The sequence below is a fragment of the Heterodontus francisci genome, chromosome 32 (assembly GCF_036365525.1).
Source record: "Heterodontus francisci isolate sHetFra1 chromosome 32, sHetFra1.hap1, whole genome shotgun sequence".
Classification (NCBI taxonomy): domain Eukaryota; kingdom Metazoa; phylum Chordata; class Chondrichthyes; order Heterodontiformes; family Heterodontidae; genus Heterodontus; species Heterodontus francisci.
In genome coordinates this window covers 53,933,665-53,947,756 of record NC_090402.1, presented here as the reverse complement: position 1 = coordinate 53,947,756, position 14,092 = coordinate 53,933,665, and the positions used below count along the sequence as shown (strand labels likewise).

The 14,092-nt window shown below is 43.8% G+C and overlaps 1 protein-coding gene across 5 annotated transcripts in view; it reads left to right on the top strand.

The window, feature by feature from the left end:
* LOC137347815 (rab-like protein 6) overlaps nucleotides 1–13,687 on the top strand; it is a 147,847-nt gene extending 134,160 nt beyond the window's left edge. For 2 of the 5 annotated variants that reach the window (XM_068012827.1, XM_068012830.1), the window contains 2 exons: nucleotides 8,427–8,482; nucleotides 9,467–13,687. In XM_068012827.1, coding sequence (XP_067868928.1) covers nucleotides 8,427–8,482; nucleotides 9,467–9,709 — 299 coding nt within the window. In that variant the 3' untranslated portion in view covers nucleotides 9,710–13,687. The remainder of the gene's footprint in view (nucleotides 1–8,426; nucleotides 8,483–9,466) is intronic. The other 3 variants (XM_068012832.1, XM_068012829.1, XM_068012831.1) reach the window with 3 other exon arrangements.
* The last annotated feature ends 405 nt before the right edge of the window (nucleotides 13,688–14,092 follow it).

The following is a 14,092-nucleotide window of genomic DNA, read 5'->3' as shown; positions in this document are numbered from 1 at the left end:
CCCTTTTTGCTGTGAATGTTTATTAAATTTGGCATGCTCCACGATGATGCTTTTCCTGACAAAGCAAGCCTCAACTGCCTTAATGATTTCTTCATACGTTGCTTTCTCTTTGGCTATACCTTCTGTAATGAGGGTGTCATATGCTCACACCCTCCATTGCATGCTATAATGTACTAACCTGCCCTTTGTCTGGCTTCTACACGAGAGCCGATGCAGTACGATACCTTCCAAACCTCCTGACTCATTTTGGCCAGCCTCAGCTTGGTTCAGTCCAGCTACTTTTTTTGAAATTCTCCTGTAAGGGCAATGATTTTCCATCTTTTCTTCAGTTTACTGTTGCCCCGTGTAATATTCTGAGAACTATAAGGCTTAGCTCAGAATATCTAAAAGACAGTTGGTTAGCATAACAAGAGTTTATTTGCACACGTCTTTGCACCTATAGCTTCCAATTACACTCTGCATGAGGTGCTATACAAATTCTATGACATCACTTCCTGTGATGATGTTCACAGACTATTTACATATTCTGCCCAGTATCAACCCGACATGACATTATACTACAAATAGTAATTGCTGAAGGTGAGAGTGGGACCAAACTTGAAATGTCCTAGGGTGTTTCCTTCACCCTGTGATAGCCCAGTGTTCAAGTACAAGTAGAGGCTGCGGAAAGCCCAGGGAGTGGGTCCCACAGCTGCAAGAGCCCAAGGAAAGGCTGCACCCTGCCCCCTTGCTACAGAGACCCCAGGGAATAGGCCCCCCGGCTGTGAAGAGGATGACCCCCTTTGACTGCAGAGACGCCAGACAGTGATTAGTGACTGGATCACTCAAGCAACATGGCTCAAATTGTCTGCACTTCAAGCACAAGGACCTCCAACACCCAGCTAGCATTAGAATCGACTATGATATGAAATACCAAACACTTGATACTGACACTGCTGCTACAAAATCTATCTTTCAGCAGATGATGGTCTTAGTAGATAGGGAAAAGACCATGGATGCTACCTCCTGGGTTCAGGAAGGCATTCAATGGTGTCCATATAATAAGGCTACTAAATAAGGTCAGTGGGTAGATGGGAATGTATTAAAGTGGATTTGTAAATGGTTGCTTGGTAGATAACATGGGCAGTATGTGGTTGACAGCCAGTTACCAGAGGAAAGCTACAAGATTTCATGTTGGAGCTGTTATTTATAATTTTATCAATGATTTAGAGGAAGAAATTTAGTTTCGAGATACAGCACTGAAACAGGCCCTTCGGCCCACCGAGTCTGTGCCGACCATCAACCACCCATTGACACTAATCCTACACTAATTCCATATTCCTACCACATCCCCACCTGTCCCTATATTTCCCTACCACCTACCTATACTAGGGGCAATTTATAATGGCCAATTTACCTATCAACCTGCAAGTCTTTGGCATGTGGGAGGAAACCGGAGCACTCGGAGGAATCCCACGCAAACACAGGGAGAACTTGCAAACTCCACACAGGCAGTACCCAGAATTGAACACGGGTCGCTGGAGCTGTGAGGCTGCAGTGCTAACCACTGCGCCACTGTGCTGCCCAGCCTGTCCATATGTTCTTCCAATATCAAGCTGGGAGCAGTGGCAAATGATGAATATCAGTGTAGACACAGTCAAAAGGATCTGGACAAGTTTGATCAGTGAGCAGATATCATTTTACACCAGGAAATATAAAGTACTGATATTTGGCCGAGAGAAAGGTGATATGGATAATATGCTAAATGGGACCTTCTTGATGTGTTGATGCAGGTTTAGTGGACAAGCTGCTTAAAAAAAAAAATCAGCACAATGATCCCAGGTTGTTAATGAAGCAAGCAGAATGTTGGGATAAGAACATGAGAAATAGGAGCAGGAGGAGGCCATACAGCCTCTCAAATCTGCTCCGCCATTCAATAAGATCGTGGCTGATCCTCGATCTTCCCTCCACCTTCCTGCTCGATCTCTCCATATCCTATGATTCCCTTAGAATCCAAAAATAAATATACTCAATGACTGAGCATCCACAGCTCTCTGCGCTGGAGAATTACATAGATTCACAACCTTCTCAGTGACGAAATTTCATCTCATCTCAGTCCCAAATGGCCGTCCCTTATTTTGAGACTATACCCTGTAGTGCTAGACACTCCAGTCAGGGGAAACACTCTCTTAGCATTTACCCTGTCCAACCCCCTCAGATTCTTATAAGTTTCAATGAGATCACCTGTCATTCTTCTAAGCTCAAGAGTACAGGCCCATTCTACTCAATCTCTCCTCATAGGACAATCCTTTTATCCCTGGAAACAATTTAGTGAACCTTTGTTGCACATCCTCCAAGGCAAGTATATCCTTCCTTAGATAAGGAGACCAAAACTGCACACTCCAGGTATGGCCTCACCAAAGCCCTGTACAATTGCAGCGACATTCCTTTAATTTTGTACTCCTAACCCCTTGCAAATAAAAGCCAACATACCATTTGTCTTCTCAGCATGCTAGCTTCCTGTGTTTCTTGTATGAGGGTGCCCCAAATCCCTCTGAACATTAACATTTAATAGTTTCTCACCACGTAAAAAAATTCTGCTTTTCTGTTCTTCCTACGAAGTGAATAACCTCACATTTCCCCTTATTATTCTCCATCTGTCACCTTGGCCATTTACTTAATTTGTTTGAACCCCTGTTTTAGCCTCTGTGTCCTCCTCATAGCTTACATTTCCACCTAGCTTTGTATCATCTGGAAACTTGGATATATTACACTCGCTCCCTTCATCTAACTCAAGGATATAGATTGTAAATAGCTGAGGCCCCAGAACTGATCCATGTGGCACTCCACTAGTAACAGTTTGCAAACACAAAAAATGACCTGTTTATTCCTATCCTGTTGTCAGTCCTTTATCCAATTGTCATTCCATGCTAATATATCACTCCCAACTCAATAAGCCCTTCTTTTGTGCACCACCTGTCACGTGGCAACTTATCGAATACCTTTTGAAAATCCAAATATACATTCATTGGTTCTCCTTTATCTATCTGGCAGTGACATCTTCAAAAATAACTCAAATGGCATTTGACAAATCTATTACCCTTTCATGAAAGCACGTTGACGCTGTCTAAACATATGATTTCCAATATGCTCTGTGACCACTTAAATATGAATTCCAGCATTTTCCCAATGACTGACATCAGGCTAACTGGCCTGTAGTTCCTTGTTTCTCTTTCCCTCATTTCTCAAATATTGGTGCTACATTTGTTAACTTCCAATCCACTGGAACTGTTCCAGAATCTCAGGAATTTTGGATGATTACAACCAATGCATCCACTATCTCTACAGCCATTTCTTTTAGAACCCTAGCATGTAGGTTGTCAGGTCCAGGGCATTTGTCAGGATGTATAGCAAGGGTTAGAACATATAAAGCCAGCAAGGTCATTTTAAAACCGTATTTGACACTGGTGAGACCACATCTGGAGTACTGGGTGCAGTTTTGATCTTCCTATGTCAAAAAGGATTTTCAGTTATTGGTGGGGGTTCAGAGAGTGATAGTCAGTGATTTGGAGGGGATACAGTGAAGGATGTTCAGTGATTGGAGGGGGTATAGAAACGGATATTCAGATTTGGGGGCCATATGATTAAGCCCCATATTTAAAGGAATGACATCAGAGAAGAGTTAAGAACATGAGAACTAGGAGCAGGAGTAGACTATACGGTCTGTCAAGCCTGCTTTGCCATTCAGTACGGTCATGGCTGATCCTCGGCTTCAACTCCACGTTCCCGCCCGTTCCCATAGCCATTGATTCCCCGAGACCAAAAATCTGTCTATCCCAGCCTTAAATATATTCAATGATGGAGCATCCACAACCCTCCGGGTAGAGAATTCCAAAGATTCACTATCCTTTGAGTGAAGGAATTTCCCCTCATCTCAGTCCAAATGATTGTCCCCTGATCATGAGACTGTGTTTTGGATTCCCCAGCCAGGGGAAACAACCTCTCTGTGTCTACCCTGTCAAACCCCCTCGGAAGCTTGTATGTTTCAATGACATCTCCTCTCATTCTCTAACCTCCAGAGAATATACCTCCAGAGAACATAGACACAATTTACCTAGCCTCTCATCATAGGGCAACTCATCCTAGGCTCTCAACCCAGGAATTAATCTGGTGAACCTTCGCTGTATCACCTCCAATTGCAAGTATATCCTTCCTTAGATATGGAGACAAAAGCTGTGCACAGTACTACAGGTATGGTCTCACAAAGCCCTGTCCAATTGTAGCAAAACCTCTTTATTCTTGTATTCCAATCCTCTTGCAATAAAAGCTAACATGCCATATGCCTTCCTAATTGCTTGCTGTATCTGCATGCAAACTTCCTGTGTTCCCTGTACAAATACATCCAAGTCCGTCTGAATGTCAACATTTCCAAGTTTCATGCCTTTCAAAATATATTCTGATTTTTTGTTCTTAACTACCAAAGTGAATAACCTCACGCTTCCCCATACTATACTCCATCTGCCACCTTGTTGCCCACTCACTTAACCTGTCTATATCTCTTTCCAGCCTCTTTGTGTGCTTCTCACAGCTTGCATTCCTACCTAGCTTTGTATCATCAGCAAACTTAGGTACATTACTCTCTCTCTTTTTGTCTAAGTCATTAGATTGTCAATAGCTGAGGCCTGCATATCAACCTTTTGTGTAGCTCCTTATTGAATTCCTTTTGGAAATCCAGGTATACTACATCTACTGGTTCCTCCATATCTACCCTACTGGTTACATCCTCAAAAAACCTGAATAAATTTGTCAAACATCATTTCCCTTTTGTAAAACAATGTTGGCTCTGTCTGATCATACTATGATTTCCTAAGTGCATTGTAAAGACTTCTTTAGGAACAGATTCCAGCACTTTCCTGATGACTGCTGTCAGGCTAATCGGCCTTTAATTCCCTGATTTCTCTCTCCCTCCTTTCTTGAATAGCGGTGTTACATTTGCTAACTTCTAATCTGCTGGGACCGTTCAAGAATCTAGGAAATTTTGGAGAAGCAAAACCAGTGCATCCACTATCTAAGCAGTTACCTCTTTTAGAACTCTAGGATGTAGGCCATAAGGTCCTGGGGAGTTGTCGAATGTTATTCCCTTAAGTTTCTCCAATACTTTTTCTCTGCTATTAATTTCCTCACTCTTATTAGGCATCGGTTACTCTCTATTTCTGGTATGTAATTTGTGTCTTTTTCTGTGAAGACAGAACAAAATATTTGTTCAATGTCTCTTCCATTTCCTCATTTGCCATGATAATTTCTCATGCCTCCAACGTTTATTTTAGCTACTCTTTTTGATGATCCTGAGTTTTTTGGACTGACACAGAATATGATGGAAGTGTTTAAAATTCTGAGAGGTATTGACAGATCCAACTAAACTTTTCTGCTGTGCCCAGAATTTAAGCACAAGTTGTCATTTACAAATTAAACACAGGAAAAGAAAATAGGAAATGTCAGAGGGAGTTATTTTTTAACTAAAAGATGGTGATTCTGTGGAACTGATTATTGGTACTGAGGCAGGAACAAGAAACCTTAAAAAGTATCAAGAAGAAATTAGACAGGGTTACTGGCGATGCACCAGGGAATGCTGAGGATCGCTGGGCTAGATGAAGTCAGGGTCTTCTGCCTACAACTGTTACCAAGCGATCCTCCAATGAAAGCCCTTAAGATGCATTCTGTTGTCTAGGAAGGTTCTTCTCACCGTGTATATATTGAATAATAAAACTGAGGATCCAGACTGGGCCACTCTGGTGTCTGTTTCCTCAGGGCAGCGAGCCTGTATCTGGAAGTGATTACTCTCAATCACTCTGATTTGATACCTTATACATCTGGCGCTGTTGTTGGAAAAAAAAAATCCAACTTCTCCTCGGCACCCTGCAGTTGAGCAAACTATGAATGCTGCCAACAGGGGCATGTCTATATTTTAAAAATGAAACCAGCAGTTGATTTGATTGTAAAATCTCACCAATTCCTCGTTCAGTCCTATACTGGACAGGTTAATTTCCAGAATGTTGCTGATCAGGGTCCACCTGCCCGATCTACATGTAATGTGGTTGGATTATGGGCACTGCATGTTCCTAGCCTGCCTTTAATGTTGGCTGCTTGGGTTTCTCACTTGCTACCTTCTATACGGCTTTAATATGAGTTAACAGAGTGAGAGGTTCTCTAATGACGAGGAGGTTAGAATATTTAATGCCGATATGGTCTTTTTTTTTCTGAATATAGTTTAATCTCAATAAACAAAGCCTACTTCTTTCCTGAGCCTCTATTCCCTTTCTGACCTACATCCTGGAGAGATCATTATTACTTGGGGATGTTCAATGTTTCGTTTTGCACAAGGTCTTTGCACCTTTTCCAGTTAGGACATATGGGGTGGTTCAGACTGGATGCTGATCCTATGAAGGAGGTACCAAAGTAGAAGTTTGTATAGTCAGTATTGGCGGTGTACTGTGTGAAAATGAGTGTTAAGAACTGGATATCTGGCAATGGATGGATCCCTGAGGAGCACTGAACTATGATGCCTCCGGTATGATTGGGATCAGCATTTCTTTTTTCAAAATTATGCCAGTCAAGTCTTTGTGTTCAACCACCAGAAAAATAGAGACAGATTCGCAGTCCTATTGTGGAGGTGTGTAAACGGCAGGCTGTGGAGGACTAAAGGTGTAATGACTGTACTATTCCGGGACACTGGGTTTAATGTCTGATTCCATGGCGTATGAGAGAATGTTGCTCGTTTGACAGCTGAAGTGCTGGCATTACACTGATGTAGACCCCAGTAGCTGTACTAAGAAACACAATCACTGACTGTAGTAGAGCAATCAATAGTCTTTCAGTGATATTGGATGGACGCGAGCACTGGGGGGATGGGGGCGGTGGTGGTGGTGAGTATTGAGGTGGAGACTAACTGAACTCTCTCTGCTTTCTGGTATTCTCCCCTTGTCCATTTGTTACTCAAGGTGAATCGAGCAGGGATTTGGTTCCACAAGTGCTTGGAGCCCCTCCTGTACCTCTGATTGCAGGAACTTGATCTTAACCACATGACAGTGCAGGAGTGTTTGGAATTCAGGTCTGCTGTAGACTCCTTCTGAGGTTCCGTGAAATCACTTATTTGAATGCCTTGCGATTAGGGCAGTTGGCACGCACTGCTCCATAGCTACTTGTACAGTAGTTTAACCCAGAGACTTAACAATAGTTTCTACTGTGATATGGACTGACTTTTGCAGTTCTACTTCAATCTCTCTGCAGGTGAACTGAGCTAAAACTTGATGAGCTGAGACCAAATATAAATCGATGAACTGCTCTTATTTTACAGCAAGGTGAACAAACTGAACTGTTATTGTCACCACATGCACCTACTTCAATTTGTGCTCTTGCAGACTGATACAAAAGGAACATGCCATGCTAGCTCACATCATAGACAAGGTGGCTTCAAATCATTCTCCAACATTTATAACCTCTTCCTCTCAGTGAAACCCTACAGCTTTCCCTTTAACAAACCTGAAAGCCCTCGCAGCCTTCCTGTTCAAAAAGCTAGTTCCCCCTGCCTTTTTAACTCTTATTTGTTCACAGGTAGACCAGGATCGAAGATGTTTGTAACACAATAGATCACCCAAGGAAGATAAGGAATTGCTTAATTATTGTTTAATCTCTGATAAGAAAAAAAAACCTTTCATTTAGCAAATAAGTCCCTTCTCACCGGAGTTCTTTTTTTAAAAACTTCTCAATGCGTTTTGCTTCAAAAAAAATTCTTTCTGTGTGATAATGGTTAAAACGTCCTGAAATGTGAGCAGGAACCCTGATCAGTTTCTAGCTTAAGGATACTGGGACCAAATTGTGACAGTTCCACTGAGATTCAACAAGTCTGCAGCAACACAGCTGAGGCTGGGGTCTGTCTTTTTTCATTCTGTTCATGGGATATGAACGCCAGCATTTGTTGCCCATCTCTAATTGCCCCTGAGAAGGTGGTGGTGAGAAGATGGTAGACATGGTCTATCCTGGGCCATGGATTATACCATCGGAAACCTGGGAGCTGATTATTCAGGCCACCTGGACAGTGGGCAGGGAAGGAGCAGAAATAAGAGGAAATCTAGTCATCAAAATAAGCCAGGCTGTTCCTGCAGGCAGGACATTAATACGGGAATTCACCACTTTAGGGGGAGGGAAAAGCAAAACTATGTGAATCTTAAGTACTTTTCTAAGTAGTATCCCAAGTATATTTGAGATGCTGTAGCTTTCGCTATCAGTAAGGTGTGCAATATTCTTACTGGTTTACTTAACCTGTCAAACTCTCTATCTATCCCCTAGTCCAGATACCTGGCTGCACAGCTTGACTCCAGCAGGGTGTGTAGCCCTGGATCACGCACATTGTTAGCTCACTGGTAACTGAACTTTGGTTCTCTTGACAGAGAAAGCAAGCAAGGCTTCCTCGAAAGAGAAGAAAAAGAAGAAAAAAGTAAGAGAGGTAAATGTTTTTTTCGAACTAATGCATAATCCTCGCAGCTTTGCATATTCTGGTGGCAGGCATCCAAAAATATAGGCTAGGTGTTCAGGAGTGGGGGAGGGAGAAGTGGGGTTGGGGATCAACTGCTGTGGCTCAGTTGGTAGCACTCACCTCTGGGTCAAAAGGTCATTGGTTTAAGTCCCACTCCAGAGACTTCAGGCCATCATCCAGGCTGACCCTCCAGTGTGGTACTGAGGGAGTGTTGCACTGTCAGAGATGCCATCTTTCAGATAAGATATTAAACCGAGGCGCCATCTGACTCCTCAAGTGAACATAACAGATCCCATGGCACTATTTTGAAGGGGAGCGGTGGAGTTTTTCCTTGCCTGTTTTTCCTGGCCAACATTTGTCCCTCAGCTAACACCACTTAAAAAAGCTTGTGTTCATTGATTGCGTGGCTGTCTGGGGATCTTGCTGTGCATAAATTGCTGTGTTTCCTACATTACTATGGTAACTACACTTGAAAATTACTTGATTGGCTGTGAGGTTCTTTGGGTTGTCCTGAGGCCATGTAAGGAACCACAAAAATGCAACAAGTCCCTTGTTGGAAGCTCTGAAATACAGGGCTTTTATAACCAAATCCAGTGGAAGTGGAGGTTTAATGGGCTGTAAAACAATGATTGATTAAAAGGTTGTTTTAATAGTTAACTCAGCTCTGCAATGTTTCTACGATGTAATAGCGTTCCATTTTGTTGGTGTTTTTTGATAATGAAGACAGACAGACTGGTATTTCTATCGTGCATTTCACAATCTCAGGATGTCTCGAAGCATTTTACAGCCACTGATGTACTTGTGAAGTGTAATCACTGGTGAAATGTAGGAAGAGATAGCAATGTGTTTGAGTTTATAAAAATGCTGAACATATTGAGAGTAACTTTTCCAATAGCTTCACCTGGGGAATTCGGGGTGCTGAGAACTTGTGCACAGCGTGCTTTACATTTTCAGGAGGATGAGAAATCGGATAAAAAGAGGCACAAGCCAAGGAAAGATAAAGAGAAGGAGAAAGAAGCAGCAGAGGACAGGCAGAAAAAGGAGAAGCAAATGACATCTGAGGAGAAGAGGAGGAGGAAGAAAGTGAAGACCAAGGACAAGGCTGATGAGGACATGGAGGATTTGGAGAAGTTTCTGATTGGCAGCGGTGACATTCGTGTGAGGAGCAGGGCTAGTGGAGACTACGAGGAGCTATAGACTCAGCTTGAATTCTGTTGTATTGTCTTGGTGTTACTACCCTGTTCCTACACTTTTAAAAATCCCTCTTTAACCTTGGCGCAAAGCATGTGCCTGAGCTTTGTGGAAGAAGCTGTTTGTGCCGAGCTCTGGTTATTCCACTCAACTCCCATCACAGGTTGATTTTGTAAATTTTAATTATTTGTAAGGCAGCTTGTGTTGAAGGTGTACTGCTGCAGGGCAGGGCTCAGCTCGGCTGCTGGTGTCATTGATCAAGCGATCAGTATCTCACCGGCCAAATGAGCCCTTATGGTAACTTAATTCTAATATTATTGCAGTCATTCCCGAGAAATGGGTGGGGCTCTTCAAAATTGAAACGGAAAATTTTAGCCTTCAGCATACTTTATCTTCAGAATCCATTGTGTTTGAATCAAATCTGGTTTCCAGATCTGTGAGCAGGTGTAGACTGCAGTCCTTTCTGAAACCCAGTGCTCCTGTTCTTGCTTGTAGTCAGGTAAGAAGTATAGCTCTATCCACACCCACCCTAGTCAAAGTGGAAGCTCTGCCAGTGGTATAGCAGAGAACTGATGACCCCCCCTCCCTCCCCCCCCCCCCCCCCACCCCAACGAACACCCCCTACCCATGGGCTGGGTAATAGTAAACTCTCAGGCACTCTCATTTTGGAGGTCTGTGATTTAAGGACTCTTTGTTTCTCTTCCCCATTTCCGAAGTTAATCTTTCCTCGACCTTTGTGTTCCCTGATCCTGAAACCACTTCAGCAGGAGTTTAGGTATTCTGTTGCTGTCCCTCACCCCCAGGTGTGTTGTCAAGCTGCTGGGAACCACAACGACGGTGATTCATTCATGGTCTCTTCTCCCCACCCCCCCCCCCCCCCCCCCCACCCCCCGACCCCGCCTCACTGGAGCACCCGACATCTTGACATTGGGCAAGATTGGAATGAGTGGAGTCCTGCAGCTTGCTGAGCCCCGTCTCGCAAGATGCCCCAGTGTATGGGCCCGTCTTTCATTAGCTTCCTCACAGAGTCACAGAAATGGCTCGGTGTGACTTGGAATTGACTGAACAGAATGAACAAGTGTAATTAAGACAGTCTGCAGCTTCAAATAAAAATGTAATAAATATGTATCTAATTGTTGGGTGAAGAGCTTTTAATGGCAGACGAGGTAACCAAACAGAGTGTTAACCAATTAACTCCCTGAACTAACAATACTCTTGTGCGTTTTCCGATTCCTGACTAGGTGCAGGGTGTGGTCACATTGTTAGGCCACCAGTTCATTTGAGGCCTTGCAGGTGACATGAAAGTCTTTACTGAATGGGTGGAACAAATACAAGAGCCAAGAGTCTGAACCAGATCGATAGAGGTAGCCCTGGTCTAACTCTGGAATCGGACCTAACTGCCTCGAGGGCAACTAATATGGAGCAAGTGCTGAGCCTGGAGCTGGTACTGTTAAGGATTTGAATTGCACATAAGCCGTACTATTGTGTTGTTGTGGGATTTTCCTCTCGGCACTCTGTGCCTCCCAGACTGCTGTGCCAGGGCTGTCAATAACTGGGGCAAATGTCCATTCCAGCGCTGTACTCGTAATATAAGATACAGGGTTCAAGAAATGTCATTCTCTTCAATTTTTATTTTCAAGCCCAGTTAAGCTTTAGTCAGTCAAGTGCCAGGTTATAGCAAACTGGCAGGTGGTTCCTGTAAATCTCTTCTGAGACATGACACTCACTGCAATCTGCGTTTGGGAAACCTTTCATTGCAGATTGCGTTTGTGCAGTCTCGCTGTGGGCTACGATGGTGATTGCTAATTTGGTGCTCTAGCTGATTTGTTCATTCTTGCTTGTTTGTGTGCTCTCATAAGTTTAGCATTCATATGAGTGCGTTCTCTCTCCCATTGGTTTGCGTTCCCTTGCCTACTGCATTGACTGTTCGCCTGGGGTAGCAGCACTATCTGGTATCCTGGGAGCAGGAGGTAGGAAGGATGTCGAACATTGCCTTTTGTATGATTGATTTCTGAGAGTTGGCTTGCTGTTGAAAACACAGCCTCAGTAGTGAAAATGCCCCTGTCTATCATGTCATTCAGAACTAGACTGAGATAATCCTTTGCCTTTTTAGTTTGATTAGGTTTCTTGAACAGGAATTACTCCATTGGAGTGCAATATTATTGTACCCTGAGATTGTCAAAAAGTGATGGTATTCTTTCCAGTTTAAGTCCTGATCATCCAGTAGGTCTGAGTCCTGCATGTGGAAGATTTCAGTGTGTGGTCACTGTTCTTTTGAAGTACCTCAGCCCATGCTGCAAGGATCTAAACCTGTCAAAAGCTTTAACACCTAAAGCAATATTAAGCCTTTTAATATTGCTCCCTTGCGCCGTTTGTGGCCTTGGTAGTTACTTGAAGTGGTGTAGATGAGTGTACATTGCCATCCCTCAAGGGAGCCACCACAAGCCATGTGATAGTGTCGGGGAGGCTGTGTAGCATGCTACTACTACTTTCATTGGATGACCCTGTCCACTCAGGCAATCACAGTCCAGGGGAACTGGATCCCAAACAACTGCTGAGGCACCATCTCGGTCTCTGCTCTCCAGATCTGGGATGTCTAAACAGCTACTTCTAGCAGCCCTGTGTCTCATTGATCTGAGCTGTGACGCCTGAGAAAGTCACAGCTTTCGTTCAAGATCAAGATCGGCGCAGGCTTGGAGGACCGAATGGCCTGTTCCTGTGCTGTACTGTTCTTTGTTCTCGGTTTATAACTTCTCTGTCATTAGTGCTACATCTACGCTCTGGCTTCATTTTGCAGTCATGGTATGCCATGTGTGCCCGGTTTGCTACTGAGACTTTAGAAAGGGAGTGAGGAAAGGCAAGGGACCCAGTTCAGTAGCTCTTTCTGGACTCCCATTGTGAGGGTCTAAGCTCAATTCCTGAGTCTCGTAGAATAACCTTCACTGGGCTGCCCAATGAATAAGGTATAAGGAAAAACAGTGCTAACCCATACCCAGTCAGTTTGCACTGAGATTGCCAGTGGCTGTAGTCCTGGCTGCCTGTGGAGCAGCAGCAGAAGGGAAGGCCTTGGAAAAGCATGATAAAGTTAGACCCCAGATGTTGGATCATGTTCACAGACTTTGAAGTGCAACAGCCAGAGATGTGCACTGATGTCTCCCTGCTGCCGAGGGTTTAGATGGTGGACTCCAGTATGAGCTGTTATAGGGAAGGTTTCCGCTGTAATGTGGTAGGTGCTGCCTGCAATATTGTTGAAGGTTATTAGTTTGAGATTGGAGAGCAAGCTATTGCATCTTAGAATCATACAGAAGAGGAGGTGGTGGCCATTTGGCTCATTTTGCCAATGCCAGCTCTTTGAAAGAGCTATCCAATTAGGCCCACTCCCCTGCTCTTCTCCCGTAGCACAATCTTAAAATAAGAGCTAGGCCGTTCAGGGTTTGATGCCAAGAAGCAAGTCTTTACACCAAGGGTGGTGGAAACCTGGAACTTTCCCTCCCAAAAAGCTGTAGATTCTGGGCGTCAATTAGAGCTTTCAAGACTGAGATTGATTTTAGTTGAGTAGGGGTATTGAGGAATGTAGAGAAAAGTTGGGGAAATGGAGTTGAGGTACTGATCAGCCATGATCTAACTGAATGAGGAAACAGGCTCAAGGGACTGAATGGCTCCTCCTGTTCCTACTTTTTAGGGAATCTGTGGATTAGATGTTCCTGGATTAGATGACTATTTCCAAACCTAGACACATTGTTTGTGTTGCTCATTTGCTGACACTAATCGGATTAGGGAGGTTACTTTAGGCCAGTTTCAGATCTCCCCAGCTCAAAGGGGTGTTACACCATCAAATCACCTCCCACTGGCTGATATCTTTGGGAATATGGTCAGTCACAGGAGGGCTGTATGTGATCCAAGCCCTCCCCTTGCACTCTGTATGTAAACTTATCTTCAACTATGTTTGTTCATTAAAGACAAAGATATTATTTTCTTGCTTAAGAGGCTGGCCTGATGAGTGTTGCTTGAGTATTTTGTCTGTTTTATTCATGTCCTTTATGGCATCCCCTCAAAATTAACTTACTGCAGCTGGGTCCCTCAAGGAGACGCCACATCCCTCTCCCACCACTAGGTGATCATTGTCACCTTTCCGAGAATCTGGGGTTTTCTTTGATGCCTGCTGTCTGCCTTTAATCATAAATGGTCACTGTACATTTGGACCAATCCACCCATTTATATGATGACATTCACAAGTGTGTCGTCTGTGTGCTTTGTCTCACTCCCCTCTTGCTCTCGTTCCAGAACAGTGATCAGCATTTATCCCATCCTGTCCCGTTCATCGTCCCGTCCCATACGTCGCCCCGTCACATACACAGTCGCGTGCGTTGCCCCGTCCCACATGTCACC